This window comes from Betta splendens, chromosome 9 (genome assembly GCF_900634795.4).
Source record: "Betta splendens chromosome 9, fBetSpl5.4, whole genome shotgun sequence".
Lineage (NCBI taxonomy): Eukaryota > Metazoa > Chordata > Actinopteri > Anabantiformes > Osphronemidae > Betta > Betta splendens.
In genome coordinates this window covers 21,472,876-21,487,349 of record NC_040889.2, presented here as the reverse complement: position 1 = coordinate 21,487,349, position 14,474 = coordinate 21,472,876, and the positions used below count along the sequence as shown (strand labels likewise).

The 14,474-nt window shown below is 40.7% G+C and overlaps 3 protein-coding genes across 7 annotated transcripts in view; 1 reads left to right on the top strand and 2 right to left on the bottom strand.

Moving 5' to 3' along the window:
* Positions 1 to 2,240: 2,240 nt before the first annotated feature.
* On the bottom strand, positions 2,241 to 10,349 carry ewsr1b (EWS RNA-binding protein 1b). 2 transcript variants are annotated; one of them, XM_055511679.1, is made up of 16 exons: positions 10,237 to 10,349; positions 9,758 to 9,794; positions 9,552 to 9,603; positions 9,318 to 9,459; positions 8,751 to 8,955; positions 8,394 to 8,653; positions 8,122 to 8,278; positions 5,167 to 5,204; positions 4,596 to 4,625; positions 4,382 to 4,497; positions 4,162 to 4,291; positions 3,941 to 4,051; positions 3,521 to 3,847; positions 3,155 to 3,278; positions 2,718 to 3,074; positions 2,241 to 2,605 (listed from the first exon to the last, which is right to left on the bottom strand). In XM_055511679.1, the coding sequence occupies exons 1-16, from the start codon at positions 10,250 to 10,252 to the stop codon at positions 2,569 to 2,571; spliced, it is 2,139 nt and encodes a 712-aa protein (XP_055367654.1). In that variant the 5' UTR covers positions 10,253 to 10,349; the 3' UTR covers positions 2,241 to 2,568. The 2 variants fall into 2 exon arrangements, with proteins under 2 accessions (XP_055367654.1, XP_029018105.1); XM_029162272.3 differs by lacking the exon at positions 3,521 to 3,847 and having other exon boundaries at positions 10,237 to 10,346.
* Positions 10,350 to 10,699: 350 nt separating this feature from the next.
* rhbdd3 (rhomboid domain containing 3) lies at positions 10,700 to 13,140 on the top strand. 2 transcript variants are annotated; one of them, XM_029162326.3, is made up of 5 exons: positions 10,700 to 11,208; positions 11,348 to 11,679; positions 11,827 to 11,950; positions 12,052 to 12,285; positions 12,404 to 13,140. In XM_029162326.3, the coding sequence occupies exons 1-5, from the start codon at positions 11,069 to 11,071 to the stop codon at positions 12,570 to 12,572; spliced, it is 999 nt and encodes a 332-aa protein (XP_029018159.1). In that variant the 5' UTR covers positions 10,700 to 11,068; the 3' UTR covers positions 12,573 to 13,140. The 2 variants fall into 2 exon arrangements, with proteins under 2 accessions (XP_029018159.1, XP_029018157.1); XM_029162324.3 differs by having other exon boundaries at positions 10,701 to 11,208; positions 11,296 to 11,679.
* Positions 12,816 to 14,474, bottom strand: part of emid1 (EMI domain containing 1) — a 34,768-nt gene continuing 33,109 nt past the window's right edge. For all 3 annotated transcript variants that reach the window (XM_029162302.3, XM_029162301.3, XM_029162303.3), the window contains one exon: positions 12,816 to 14,125. In XM_029162302.3, the coding sequence (XP_029018135.1) occupies positions 13,992 to 14,125 (134 nt within the window). In that variant the 3' untranslated portion in view covers positions 12,816 to 13,991. The remainder of the gene's footprint in view (positions 14,126 to 14,474) is intronic.

Sequence of the window (14,474 nt, the reverse complement as noted above, 5' to 3'; positions counted from 1 at the left end):
GGCTCTGCAGCGGAGCTTCCAACGGAGGCACATGCCGTCTATAAAATACTAATAATGAGGTTTTATAGATGTCACGACATGAGGGCAACTGCTGGTTCATGCCCACACTGGTGGCAATCACCATGATTAGTGTGAGATCCATAATAAACGTGTTACAATTCCATTGGTAATATTTTGCTGTAAAAATTCACCTTTTACATAAAAAGTGTACATAGTTGCAGGCATCAGTATCAGTATTACCTCTGATCAATTATATTGACTCCGGGTAAATTCCTCATATACAGCCAAAATGTGATTTCATGGCATAGTTGTATTCTGTTAAATTGTTGGTTGATGGATTATGTTGGGTTTTAATAATGTTCTGTTCATTGTACTGAGAAAATGAACAAAATACTTTTATGTTTTTTTAAGTCGGGGCACCACAAAAGCTGGCTTCATATTTTCAGTATAATGATGTCTTTGTCTGGCTTCTTTCAGTAAATAGCCTAAAAGGAGGAGAGGCCTCTTAAAGTTCATTTCTCAGCATCACAAGACAGTTACTTTTGTATCAGATTAACCAATATAAAATGTTATATCTCACCAGTAACAACATAGTGAAACTGATTTCAAACTGGTTGTGTTAAATGCATTATTCCTGATTTGTATGCAACGCTGAGTAAACTATTTTCCCACTTGTGATGAGACAATGGGATTAGGAAGATAAATGGTGACCCATACAGTACATGAAACAGAGCACTTTGATAAAATCAAGACAATGTAGTGCACATGATCTGCTGTGTGCTTGGTGCATTACATAAAGTAATGAGGCCGCTGCTACAACATACACCGTGACATATATGACCTTTCTTTGTTGTGGGAAGCGCAGAAACCCTTATTTTCATGTATATGCTAAACACCTTGTGTGTTACATCCAGTCTGTATATGTTATAAGAACTTGTCCCCCTTTTAACAGTTTCCTGTCTCTCCTCTATTGGAGCAGCTCGCGGACTCGCCTAATGTGTGATTGTTTGAATTTAGGCAAAGGCCGCTGCCAAGGAGGAGGGCTTGTTTTCCTTTAAAAAGAGGGATGCGCCTGTTTAAGGAGCAAGAAAGGAAGGAAGGGAGGGGGTGGAAGAGAGATAGGGAGAAAAGGAGGGAGAGAGAGGGGGGATGAGATCATTTTTTTGGGCCTGGATGAATCAGCTTTTTTGGAGAGTGGAGAGAGAATTCAGAACCCAAACAATCGGCATGAACACATGGCCACAGCGAAGGAGAAGCACTTAAAGATGTCAGCTCAGAGCTGGATTCCCTGATTTGACTTGAATCACAAAAACACTTAATCAACAGCGAAACTATGGCAAGCAAGACTCTGGGGTCAAAAACCAATTAATCACTAGAAGATATGACATATTGCTTCAGCACATCAGACAGAATGATACGCGTGTATGAAAGTAAACCGTCAGTATAGAACGATCTCAGCATCCATGTGCTGGACAGATGTGAAAGGTAAAACGCCAGGGTTTAACATCTGTGAGTAATAATGCATAATTCAACCCGGTCGATTCAAAATAGTGCTCAAATAAACACAGCTGTTAGATCCAAAATAAAACGTTAAAAGAAAAAAAAGAAAAATCATGGTGAAAGCACAAGCGCTGTCAGTAGTTACTGTTATAGGATAAGACTATAGGAAGACTGTGTTCCTCAAGATGTTACCTACATTTGGTAAACGTAATATTTTCTTAAATGTAATTGTAAAAAAAAATCCAGTGTGCTAATGTTCAGTCTGTCGCTTGTGTGAACAACGACACCGTAATTGAAAGCAGCACCAATGCAGGCAGGGCAGCGACACCTAGTGGGAAGAAAGAGAAGAGCAGCAACTATGACAGCTGTGTTCCAAGTGTTCCTATCATTAAAACAAACTACAGTAGGGACTGAATCTAAAGAGACATTTATCAAACCTACACTGTCAAGACCGTTGACTTTCAGAGAGGAACACGAGGAAACAGTGTTATTTGAACTTCCTAAAGTAAAATGTGTCCACTTAACCTTTGAGAAATAGAGGAATGATGCCACTTGTTTCATCACTGCTACAAAAAAAAAAGAAAACCGATGCGTTCTATAAAACGAGACAGGTTTTATCTCCTTGCACTGTTCAGGTGTTCTTTTTAAATTAAATAAACTGCACTAGATTAGCTCTAAACAGATTATAACACTAACTGATTGGACTATTTCTGTAAATTCTGTAAGTCCACATCCAAATGTTCAATGAGTAAAATTTTATTTTCCCCAAATTTGTCATTGTACAAACATCAGTAATGGGAAGTGGAGGCAATTATGTTAACGAATGAAATAGTACATTTCACAATACAAGGTCAAACCTAATGAGCTTATTTAAAATAACCAAAAAAAAACAAAAACATGCACAATACAAGATGCATAAGAAACACGGGTTAACTAAAAAAATATAAAGGAAACATGGGTTTAACGAGTCTGCACAGGATGTAAAAAGCAGGTTTATATTGAAATATGGAATCATAAATTAAAAATTCTCTTAAAAATCAAATTCCATAAGAGGAACTGTTAAGCTCTTCAGTAGGGCCGGTCTCTGCGATCTTGGCGATGCTCCCTTCAAAACAAAACATACAATAGTAGTGAAGACCAGATTCACATTACAGCACATGTTCCATATAGGATCAGCGCTAGAAGAGGATGAGCAGAATAACGACTGTTATCCATACCTCATATCCATCTTCCCACCAGGCGGACCCATTCCTCTTCCACCTCTGCCACCCATTCGATCCATAGGTGGTCCTCCACGTCCGGCCCCCCGGAACCCTCCTCGATCCATTCCACCGCGCCCTCTGAATCCACCACGGTCACCTCCCCAGCCTCCACGGAAACCTCCAGGGCCACCTGGGCCTCCAACTCCTGCAGGGCCCCCGCGATCCATACCTCTGCCGCCACGCATTCCCATTCCACCCCTGCCGCGGTCACCTCCAGAAGGGAATGGAGGGCCACCACCTAACCCCTCTGGTTTTGGAGCTTTGCATTGGTTACACTCCATCCTCCAGGCAAAATTCTGGTTTCCACAACCCCTAATAAGAGACAATTAAATCATGAAAATAAAATCCCCAACAAAGACATTCAACATGGCATTAGACAGTATAATACATACGGGTTAGGACACTCCCAGTCCCCAGCTCTTTGCTGCATGTTGCCTCCTGTGGGTCCACCTCTGCCCATGCCACGGGGACCACCCCGTGGACCAAAACCACGGTCACCTCCACGGCCCATCATACCTAAGGGACAGAGGTCATTTAATAACTTCCATAACTTCCTATTTACAGAACTCTACAATTAAAAGAAAAATGTATATATGCCACTGCGATAGTCACTGGATTCTGTTCAGGGAGGTTGCTGTGGTCTTCCCTCAGATCCACCAGCCACTGTGCATCACTGTTGTGTGACGCCTCCCTCTCCCATATACCTTTCAAGTACTGTTCAGTTTCCAGCCTTGGTGGGTCTGCTCTGTTGTCATTACCCTGCCATTGAGAGTACACTTTCGCAGGTTGTGTTGTGACCAACTGGTTTATTCGTCTGGCTTCGTTATCACTGGTGTATCTCTTTAAGCGGCTGGCCAAGGCTTGTAGCCTTTGCTTGGCAGTTTCGAGTGCTTCAGGTATGGGCATCTGGCTGTACCTCTTGGGCATCGGTCTTTTCATTGCACCTCTCTCGGCCTCTGTGATTTGGCTCACTTCCCTCCGAGCTGCCTTGATTTTTGCTTCCAACCTTTGCTTCCATGGTGGGTATTGTTTCTCATGGCTCCCATGGTTGCTTTCAGAGCCAAGCACCTCCAGGATCAGTGATGCTGAAGCGTATATCAGCTCATTGGTTTCAGTGATTGTTGTTATAGAGTACCAAATACCAGTGTAAAATGGCTCTAATTACAAATGACATTTACCTCCACGACCCATCATGCCATCTCGCATTGGCATGCCACCTCTCATTCCTCCCATCATGGGCTTTCGACGCGCCATGGACACCTTAAGTCTTCTTCCTTGGAACTCCTTTCCTGTAATTACACAAAGATTAAAAATAAGAACAGCCATTCACATGTTTAATTGACATTTACAGCTGCTTTCATACGTATTTGTGATTATGATTTGCACAACCAAAGCGTACCATCAAAATGTTCCACAGCTGCTTTCGCACAAACTGGCTCCTCATAAGACAGAGTTGCATCTCCCTTGGGCTTTCCTGTGTCCTTATCTGTGTATATATTGATAGCAGGCTGGCCAAGTCTGCGGTTCATCTTTACACAGAATTATTTTGTTTAGTTAGTATAACATTGGTCATGCTTATCATTTACTATAACCACGTCAACAGAGCAGGAAGGTCTTACCCTGATTGGTCCAACATCTTTAAAGAATTCAGCCATTTCCTCAAGGTTAGCCTTTTCAGTCAACCCTGTGATGTAAATCGTGCTGTTCTCAGAGTCATCCTGCTCCTCGGGGCGCCCTACAACAAACCCAAGTTAGATTCAACTGTTCCATATGTAATTTCAAAAGTGTATAAAGAACCAAATGCAAGCAGTAACGTTTAGCGAGCAAACTCACCCATATCGCGGTCATCACCACCCATCGGTCCTACAGCCCATCGTTTTCAGGGGAGAGAAATGGTGAAAAGAAAGTCAGTTTGTGCATCTGAAGTTGAGAACACAATACCTGAGGAGTACTACAACACATAATCCAGACACTCCCTTATAGACACAGCCAGTCATATTGGGAAGTTGAAATGCACCTTATGGCATACCACAATATACTGAATTAAAAATAAATACCTTAGACCCTTTGGCAAATAATTGTGTGTCATTTGAAAAAGTCTTTGAGTAAGATTTTTTTTTCAAACAGGAATTCAGCTCACAAGGTTTGTTAAAGCAGTAAGACACATTTCAGTGTAAATTTGTCACTAACCCATCAAAACCACTTCAACCATAAGCAGTGACTGAATTATACCAAGTACCCCAGAGAGAATGGTCTCAGGCACGGAACAAAACAAATTTCAATATTATCAGATGTGTTCAAGAAAATAATTTTTATATTCCACAATGTAAGACACATAACTCGAAGCGTATTTGTTCTAAAAGGCTGTAAAAAGGACTAACCAGTGTAATACTCGTTAACTTACCACCAGGCTTACTGAAGCCACCTCTGTCTCCCGCGCCGCTATGGGGAAATAAATGGAGAAATGAAGGCGATTTTCCTTTTACAGCCACTTCCATGGCTGGAGCAAAGTGGCTTGATTGAAGGAGCAATCAAAACATTCCAACAGCAACTTAAAAAACTCCCCATAATTATGAATACAATCTAGGGGCTGTATGTATTAACCCATCCTTTAGCTTCAGGAATTTATACATTTATAAAGAATAAAAATGACTTAACATAATTTTTACTGCCCACAAAAAAAAAATGTGACAAACCCAAAAAATTGTACACAGGTAGAAAGATTTCAGATGCATTGGTGGCTTACATAGTCATACCAAACACAAGCCAACAACCTAACATTAATTCTAACAAACACATCTGAATAAAACAAATGTAATAGACAATGCATCTGAAAGTTCACAACATTATCTGGTGGTCACATTTACCATGTAATAAAACAAAAATACAAATATACACTGTTCGAGACAAAAGCAACACCATTAATTTTATTACAGTGACCATGAAGACTATGTTAAAAAAAAAAAAAAAAAAAAAGGTCAATTAATATACGCATCATGCTTATGAAACCAACATCATCAGATCTTGATAAAAGGCAGACCCCGAATCTTTGTTTAAGCTCCCTCCTGCTGCTTAAGTTGGCGCCTCTGTACTGAGTACAGATACTTTTTAGAGAAAAGATGATTTTAAATGGCTCTCACTGTTACCTGTACGGTATAAATGTGACAAAGCATGTTAAAAAAGGCTCAAAAGAATGTAAGCAAACATTTGTATTCCAAACCACAAATGCAATTTCAAACATTTCATAATGACATTCCCCACATCCCCCCAGAACATAAATACCTGTGCAAAGCTAAAACTACACTATATGAAAACTATAACATCTACACTACATCTGAATTGATTAAGCTCCACCTACTTTTTCGCATTACTATTTATCATATTTGAATTTCTATTTGCAAACAGAAATTTAGATAGTAAAGCACGCATTAGAGCCCTGTGCCCATGGTCTGGAAATGGTGTTTGTGTGCGACAGCTTTTTGTACCAAAATGTCATGCAAAGCTCTAAAACGCAGTCACATGGGTCAACCAGCAACTGGAAAACTGGCAGGAGAAAAAATTACACACCTTTAAAAACAAAGTACCTGAAATTAGAGCTCACGACTCATGTCATGTCTGACCCAAAAAAACGAAAGACTTTTTTAAAACTCTCCCAGTATGAAATAAAAAATACTTTATGATTTCTATCTATTTGTATCTGTGCTTTAGCAGTCATTCAAAATATGCCAACGCTGATTCAACAAATGTTATGCCCAACCGTTCGAATTTTTCTTTTACATTTGTGATAACCAGTCTGACCCAGGACAGTTCAAAATCTGATCACCTTAAAAATCCTTGGCCTCTTTTTTTCTTATTATTTTTAAAACAACCGTTGATTAAGGTAGACATTCCTCTAAAGAATAGAGAATGTGGGTTAACAGTAAAAACCAATGGCTCAAACTAACAAACTGAGTAGGGTACCAGAGGAAATGTGCTTAAGATTCTGACACATCTACAGAGGGCATACAATACAGAAATCATAATGCCCATATTTGTAGCCAGACCAACAAGACTGGATGACACTACAAAAATCAATTGACCAAAAATAACTGTACCAAAACGATCCCTGGAACAATCCTACAGCACCATCCCTGTGAACACGTGGTTCTGTGTACAGTCTTAAATTCAGCATTTTCCCCATTTCTTGTAACATCACAAACTCAGTTAATTTGATGTTTAAAACGAGTTGTAACAAATGTTGCCAGTACATGGCTGAATTTTTAATTATTAAATTTAAACTATGCAAGCATTCTTCCCCACTGATGAAATGTAGCATAGATTAGGGAATCAAGTACGGGAGCATTCAACCACCTTTTGGTAAAACAAAAGGAGTTCAGTGTTCACCTTTAAGGTTTATGTTGTAAGCACACGTGGAAAATGAAAAACCTGACAGACGTGATCCTCATTGTTTGTCTCTGTAATAGGGTCAATTCAGGGCTTAGTACCATTAGCCTATTTGACTTGATATTTTTACACAGCATAATCTTTGGCTGTTCGGGTTGCAACCTGAAGCCAGTAAAATTGGGGAAAATACCTTTTGCCTGTGACAAACTCGCAAATGCCAAAAACAAATTGAAAACACCAGTGAATGAATTTGTGCGTAAAAAAAGTGGAAAAACCGTGTCAAATGGAGATGTACTGACCCAGATAGTTCACAAGGAAATACTGTATGTGGCCAATGTTGTTGAACGGCACGGCAGTAAACTTTTACTCCAACACCACCAGAATTATTATTATTATTATTATTATTTTTTTTTTTAAAAAGGGACAAAACCCTGATGCGCAGAGTTCACTCAGCTTGCAACAATATCATCTTGAACCAATTAAGTGTGACACCCTAGAGTAAATACTCAACAGATTCAAAATGTTAAATACCTCTTTCCATTTATTAAACCTTGATAAACCATCATGACTGGTTAGATGGCAAGATTTTTTTTGTTTTTAAACAGATTCCCTAATAAGACACTTCCCTCTGTCATTCTAAAATTTTGACTTACGTAAATATGTAAAGTGGCTCATCCTAAATATTATTGCACAGGTCTTAATCAACTTAAAGAAAAAAAAAGTGATAAACTGTCTTACCTTTGGCCAAACATGAGGCAGGACTGGGAAAAACTTATCAAGAATAAGAATGACTACATGTGATTGAGGGGTAAAATGTGTCAAAGTCAATGCTGGTAAATCACAATCTTTCCTGGTTGAAGTAAACTTATTGAAACCTTGTTTCTAGTGAAGATTTGTCCCAGCCCTGATTCAAATGGCCACACCACCTGTAGAATAAAAATGCAACTGAAGTTTAATGTTACGGAAAGACACTTACCCCATGCCACGGACCATGCCTCCACGCCCACGATGCATCATTCCACCACGATCAAAGCCATCCCTGCCAGGGCCCCTATCACCTGCCCCTGGATATCTTGAAGGTTCAGAACCAGAGTAACCAGAACCTCCACCCTGTCCATCCTGTCTGTAATTATCTAAATAATAAAAAAAAGAGAGAAATGGAATCCATGAAAGTGTACTGACATTCACATTAAGGCTGACATGCACAACAACCTGGCATTAAAAAAAAAAAAACAATTAAAAGCTTACTGTAATGGTTAGATTGGCTGTAACTGGGCGGTCCACCTTGCTGGCCATATTGGTTGGCTGGAGGTTGCCCATAAGAACCAGCAGCCTGAGGAGGGTAAGCAGGAGGAGCCTGTTGCTGCTGCTGGGTCTGCTGCTGGTATCCCTGCTGCTGGCTATAGCTTGGCTGCTGGGCCTGGTAACCAGGTTGTTGTTGACCATATCCTACTGGCTGGGAGTAGCTATTTTGGTTGTAGCTAGTTGGCTGGCTGTTTGAATTGTAACTGAAAAGTAAAAAAAAAAAAAAAAAGTAGGCAAAACATTTAAAAAAAAAGAAGGAGGGAGGGTTGTGTAATTCACATTTGCTAAAGGGGAAAATACCTCTGTGGTGCAGTGGGAGCAGCCTGCTGGCCATAACCAGGGTATGCAGACTGGGCAGTATACCCAGGCTGAGAGCTGTATGACTGGGAAGCAGCTGGAGCAGCAGCCGCCGCAGCCGTAGGGGTACTATCGTAACCACTGGCACCATAACCCTGGGTTGACTGTGAGTAGCTGTGTGTTGCAGACTGGGAGGCAGGATAGCCAGCTGTGGCAGAAGATGAAAATAAATAAATGTTATGGTCTTACCACAATCTACTGCTGCCATTATACTTTGATATTCAGTGGAAGACATTTTATAATAAAACAAAATCTGTGGGTTTCAATTGCAGTCATGCAATAGTACGCTGTTTAACAGCCCCAAAGCACTAAATCACTTTTTCTTGTCCTATAAGAGTCTTACAATTTGTGACCAACAACTCCAAGCTTAAAACATTCACAATGCAGGTTTGACACAAATACTATAGACTGGTGTGTACAAATAAAAAGTTCATATTCTTTCCCCGAAACTTTTTTTATTCAACCCAGACCACTGCCTGTACTCCTACGATTTTGAGCTTAGGAACTGACCTGATGCTGGCTGGCCATATGAAGATCCATATTGCTGTTGCTGTTGAGGGTAGCCTCCAGCTGCAGGCGCTGCCTGGGTGTAACTGTTTTCAGGAGCAGCAGATTGGGCATATGATCCATAATTCTGTTGACCATAGCTTTGCTAAAAGAAGAAAGCATATTTTAGTTGTCTGGCACTTGTTTTACTGCGGGCAATATTTCAGTCATCTAAAAAGTAACTCATGTAAAGGTTACCTGAGCAGTCTGTCCATAGTTCTGAGAAGGTTGGGCAGCATAAGCAGCATACCTGTAAAAAAATAAAAAGCTTTTAACTATCTGATGGCGTCTCACAAGCTAAGTGAAAAATACTGTAAAAAAGTTCAACATATGCTAAATATGGCAAATAATGTATTTGGACTACGCGCCAAATACTTCGCACTGTGTATTAATCTGTTTCTTACCCCTGCTGAGCGCTGCTCTGGTTGTAGGAGCTGTAATCTGTTGAAGAGCAGGTAGAATGAGTCCATGCACAGCTACTCAGCACTACACAATAGTCTTAGCGCGCGAGGAGCACGCGCTGAGTGGTTGTTAGGTCGCCATTCAGCTACCGCCGGCTAACCGGCCATTAAACATAACATACATCCATGCTAACTAATATGTAAACGAAAAACTAGCATATGCATGTAATAAATTGATAATAATGGTGATCTGTTGTTCAGTTTAAACCTCCATATGGAGAAATAGTCAGCCGGAAAATACCGCACCAGAGCTAGCATTAACGGGAGGCCTTGTGAGGTAGCAAAAGCTTTGCTAATAGTATCGGAATTAACTTAAACTAAAAACGCCAATAGGTGATGTCTAAAAAAAACAAATCCACGCACTCCATTGCCTAAATTAAAACAACATCTTCAATTTAATATAAGCATATTTTTAGACTTACCCGGAGCTGACGCCATTTTACCGTGCCTGTGCAAGAATGGACAAAGCTGGTTGCTGAAGAAGCGTACTTCTCTTCTCAGGCACTACGAAATCTCGCGAGATGTTCACTGTTTGAACTGCGTCACGACCGCTAATATCGAAGGCGGAATGAGAACGCTTAAGAAGGGATAAATGTAAAATAGTAATGAAAACGTGAAAACAAAAACTACAGGATAAGAACATTTAGATTTTACCTAACTTAAAGTTAACTCCATCAAGAAACTCAAAAGTCTCGTCTAACGCTTACCTTTCTCCCATTAAAAAAGCTTATAATAATATAGAATAACCAGTTACCTCATATAACTATGGGTTCAACTAGAATCAAACAATCCGAAATATTATTTAAACATTATTATTTAGTAAACGTTTTGATGCAATTCAACGGTTTGTCCGGTCGGTGGCGGTAAACACTCGCTCCGCAGCTGCAAACAACGACAAAGAAGAAAAAGAAGCAACGTAGTGCGGAAGTGTACACAGCGTTTGGGCTTTTTAGCGAGAATTTCGTTAATAAACGTTTATAACCGTTTATTTAGCTATTTATGAAACTTCTTGCACGCATCACAAAAATCAAACATATACGATGTCTTTGACAGAAAGGATGAATTGTAGAGGATTTTGTACCAAGTCAACACCACTTCTATTCCAGCTGACTCGCTCCAAGACGTAAATACGACTGCTGATCTGTAACCTAATCAAATGTGCAGGACGTGAGCAGCAGGATTACGCCACAAATGGACAAGTGAGCGGAGAAATTACAGCATATTGTAAAACATGTTCGGTGGTATATTATCAGTATGGTTTCGGTTTGGATCAAGCCGCCATGGGTTCTGTATGGGGACAGCTTCATTGATAACACTCATGCTGCTGATGTATGCGGGAGGACTCCAGGCGAGTCTCAGCGTGGGTCCAGGGGGAGACTTCCCAAAGTTCAGAGGTATTTATTTCTCACAGTGAATCTACATTCATATGTGGCGTCTCAGTTTTTGAGTCTTGTAACACCCCCCCCCCCTGTTCCTCCCAGATGTGTTCCTCTATGCTCTCAGTCATGACGAGTTTCCCTCTCTGCTCGTCAGCGTCAGTCTCCTCCTGCTGCTTGGACCCTGTCAGGAGCGACGCTGGGGAACGGTAGCCTTCCTCTCCCTCTCCGTCCTCACAATGGCCACGCTACCACTTCTTTACACCCTCGTCCTCTTTGTTGGCGGGGCTGAGGCGAGTCGCGTCTGTGGTTACGCGGCCACCCAGCTGGCCCTGTTTACAGCGCAGTGTCGTCAGCTGACACAGAGGAGGCTGATGAGGTGTTTGCCTGTCTGGCTTCTGCCCTGGATTTTTCTGCTGATTGCTTTGCTCCTGCTTCCAGGGACACCAGCCCTGCTTAATTTCTGTGCAGTCTGCATTGGACACAACTGTATCCTTTCACTTAGTACTTCTCCAGATATGTTCAATATGGTTTTAGGGGCACAGAGTAGATGTTCTACAGCAAAGATGATTAGTTATTCCTGTATAGGCACTCTGTGGGTGTGTGTATGATTAAAACACTTAATATACCTCTAAGATAATCAGCCACTTATCAGGATGTTACAAGAGCTGGAGGAGAGCAGAGTCACAGCGTTAATTCCTGCTTGGGCATATGTGCCCACTTCAGCCAATTTCAGATTACCCACATATACCACTACAAGGTGAGATTCATATTATTGGTATCAGAAATAGCACTGAATATTCACGATGTCAGATTTAATCGTTGAATCAAACCTCATCTATCTATATCACCTTCATGAAGAACTGCTACAAACCAGGCAGCTGTTCCTCCCATAAGGGATTCCTCTGTTTCAAACCACCATCCATGGAATGAGCCTCTGCCTGCCTGGGTAATGGAGGAGGCCGCTGCATTGTCTGAGGCAGAAGTGTTGGATGAACAGATGCTAAGGGCGGGGATACTGGCCTCATTGCAGGATGCTCCCGATGACCCTGATGCAAAAGTGGAGGTGCCTAAATCATCAGTTTCCTCTCTTCGGTTGGTATTAGTTGCAATCCTTTAAATCACCAAAATATTTTCAATGTATGTAGAAAAGTGTAATTGCAGAATGCTGTCTTATATATATGATTTAAAGTAGTCGTGTGTTCCCCCTCAGACTCCAGCAGCTGGAGAAGATGGGCTTCCCCACGGAGAAAGCTGTAGTGGCATTAGCAGCAACAAAACAGCTAGATGGCGCCATCTCCCTGCTTATTGATGACAGCGTTGGAGAGCAAGCTGTGGTGGTATCTAAGGGAAAGGGCTCTGCTCCCCTGCAGAGCTCCTAGCCCACGTCACACCCCATCGTTTATGTTTGTATCGTTGTTTTGGCTCCTAAACTGGACAGACACTATGCTTGGGTTTTACTGAGCCTCCACATATATTTTTCCTGTGGGCTATTTGTAAAACTTTTTTAATGAGTGTAAAACTATCAACACAGACTTAACTATTTGAGACAGTCTGTATATCTGTACACTGGAGAAGGTCTTTGTTATTTATTCATGTTTATGAATGAACACATGGAAGACAAGTGAGGTGTTAAAAAACAGTGAACATTATTTATTACACCGATCATTTAGACATGATTATCTTAACACAATACCACAGAAAAAAGGTTCAAAATATCAAACGGTTACACAACAGCATACAAAATAAACTACAGTTGATCATTTTAAATAGATTCACAATAAGTTTGATATATAAGATGAAAAACAATTATCAAGTCTCCTCATCAGAACAGTTTAAGCAGTTTACCAACAACAGTGGTAAAAATATGTTCACGTCCTCTTAACAGTTTAGTTTCCTCTGTGTGTGGTTGTGTGTGTTGAAGATGTTGAATGAAGTGCTTCAACCACGTTTGCAGTGAGTTGTTTTGATTTCAACTTGTTTTGTTTCCAGAATACGGCCATAAATAATTAATGACTGTTTTTGCTGATAAGCAGCCAAAACCAAATACGAAAGTTCATGCATTTCTTTGTACGGATTAGATGTAAATATCGTATTGCATATGAAACCATTTCATCAGCGTGTAGTTTGATGGGAAGAAACACTCACACCAGAAAACTACTATTAACCGTTAGGAACACACATCTGAGTTAGAGTAGCAATGACTTCATCATTTTAGTGCACTATATAACATTGACTTAAACAATATGATAGAAGTATAACACAATTAATACTAGAAGAAGAGGTTTATTTGTGTAGTCGTGTCCTGCAACTGTACATGCTCAATATACTTAAATAATTAAAACTTTCAGACTGCAGTTACATTGTGAGGCAATGAAAACTCAAAATTCAGTCTCTCTTCTCACATCTGATTTGTCCTTTAATTGATTACTCTATATGACCCTTATTATGTCCACAACTGCTTGCAGCTTCAGGAGCACCACAGATGGAGGTTTTCCTTTTATTCAAACATGAACATGTTTGTTTTTAGACTTTAGTTCTGCAGCAAAAGAAATTAGATACAGGAGGAGCTGCTGGGCGTATTATGCAGAGATAAGTGTGGGGGTCAAGCTACTTCTCAGGTTCCTGATGGAGGAGGACGTTATGGAGTATCAGTGGAGTTTCCCTGAGGTGTCCCCCATCCTAAATCTTACAGTAAATCCCAGAGAGGCTATAGATAGGCTCTAACTCTGTTGAGTGACGATGAAAACTAGAGAAGGGGGAGTCAAGCCAGCCTGTGATCCTCAGGGTGAGTGGGGAGGCTACTTCCCTTGAACCTTGGTGTTGGAGGACAGAGGAGAAGCAGGTCGATATGGAAGCACACCTGCTCGTTTATCTCTGTAGAAACTAGGGGAGGCTGTACCAAATGGTCCGTCCCCAGACCCTAGATCAGGCTCTGTTGAAGAAAGACAGCAGTTGGATCGGGGCCTCCCTGTCTCTGTAGTCCTAAGCCTACTCTGATGAAGCTCTTATCAGGAATGTGTAGTGAGTGTAGGGCTGCAACAATAGTTTTCATTATTAATTGTTCCAGCTATAAAACGCTTTGTCAATTTGACTGTTTTTGCTCACAGCTCAAAACCAAAAGATACGAGATTTCAAGGATGCAACGCAGTAAATCATCACATTTGAGAAGCTAAAACCAGCCAGTGTTGAGCATAATTGTGTTAAACATTACATCCGTGGGTCAAAAATGTTATTTATTTTAACTTCACTAATCATTTTTGACTAATTATTGCAGCACTAGA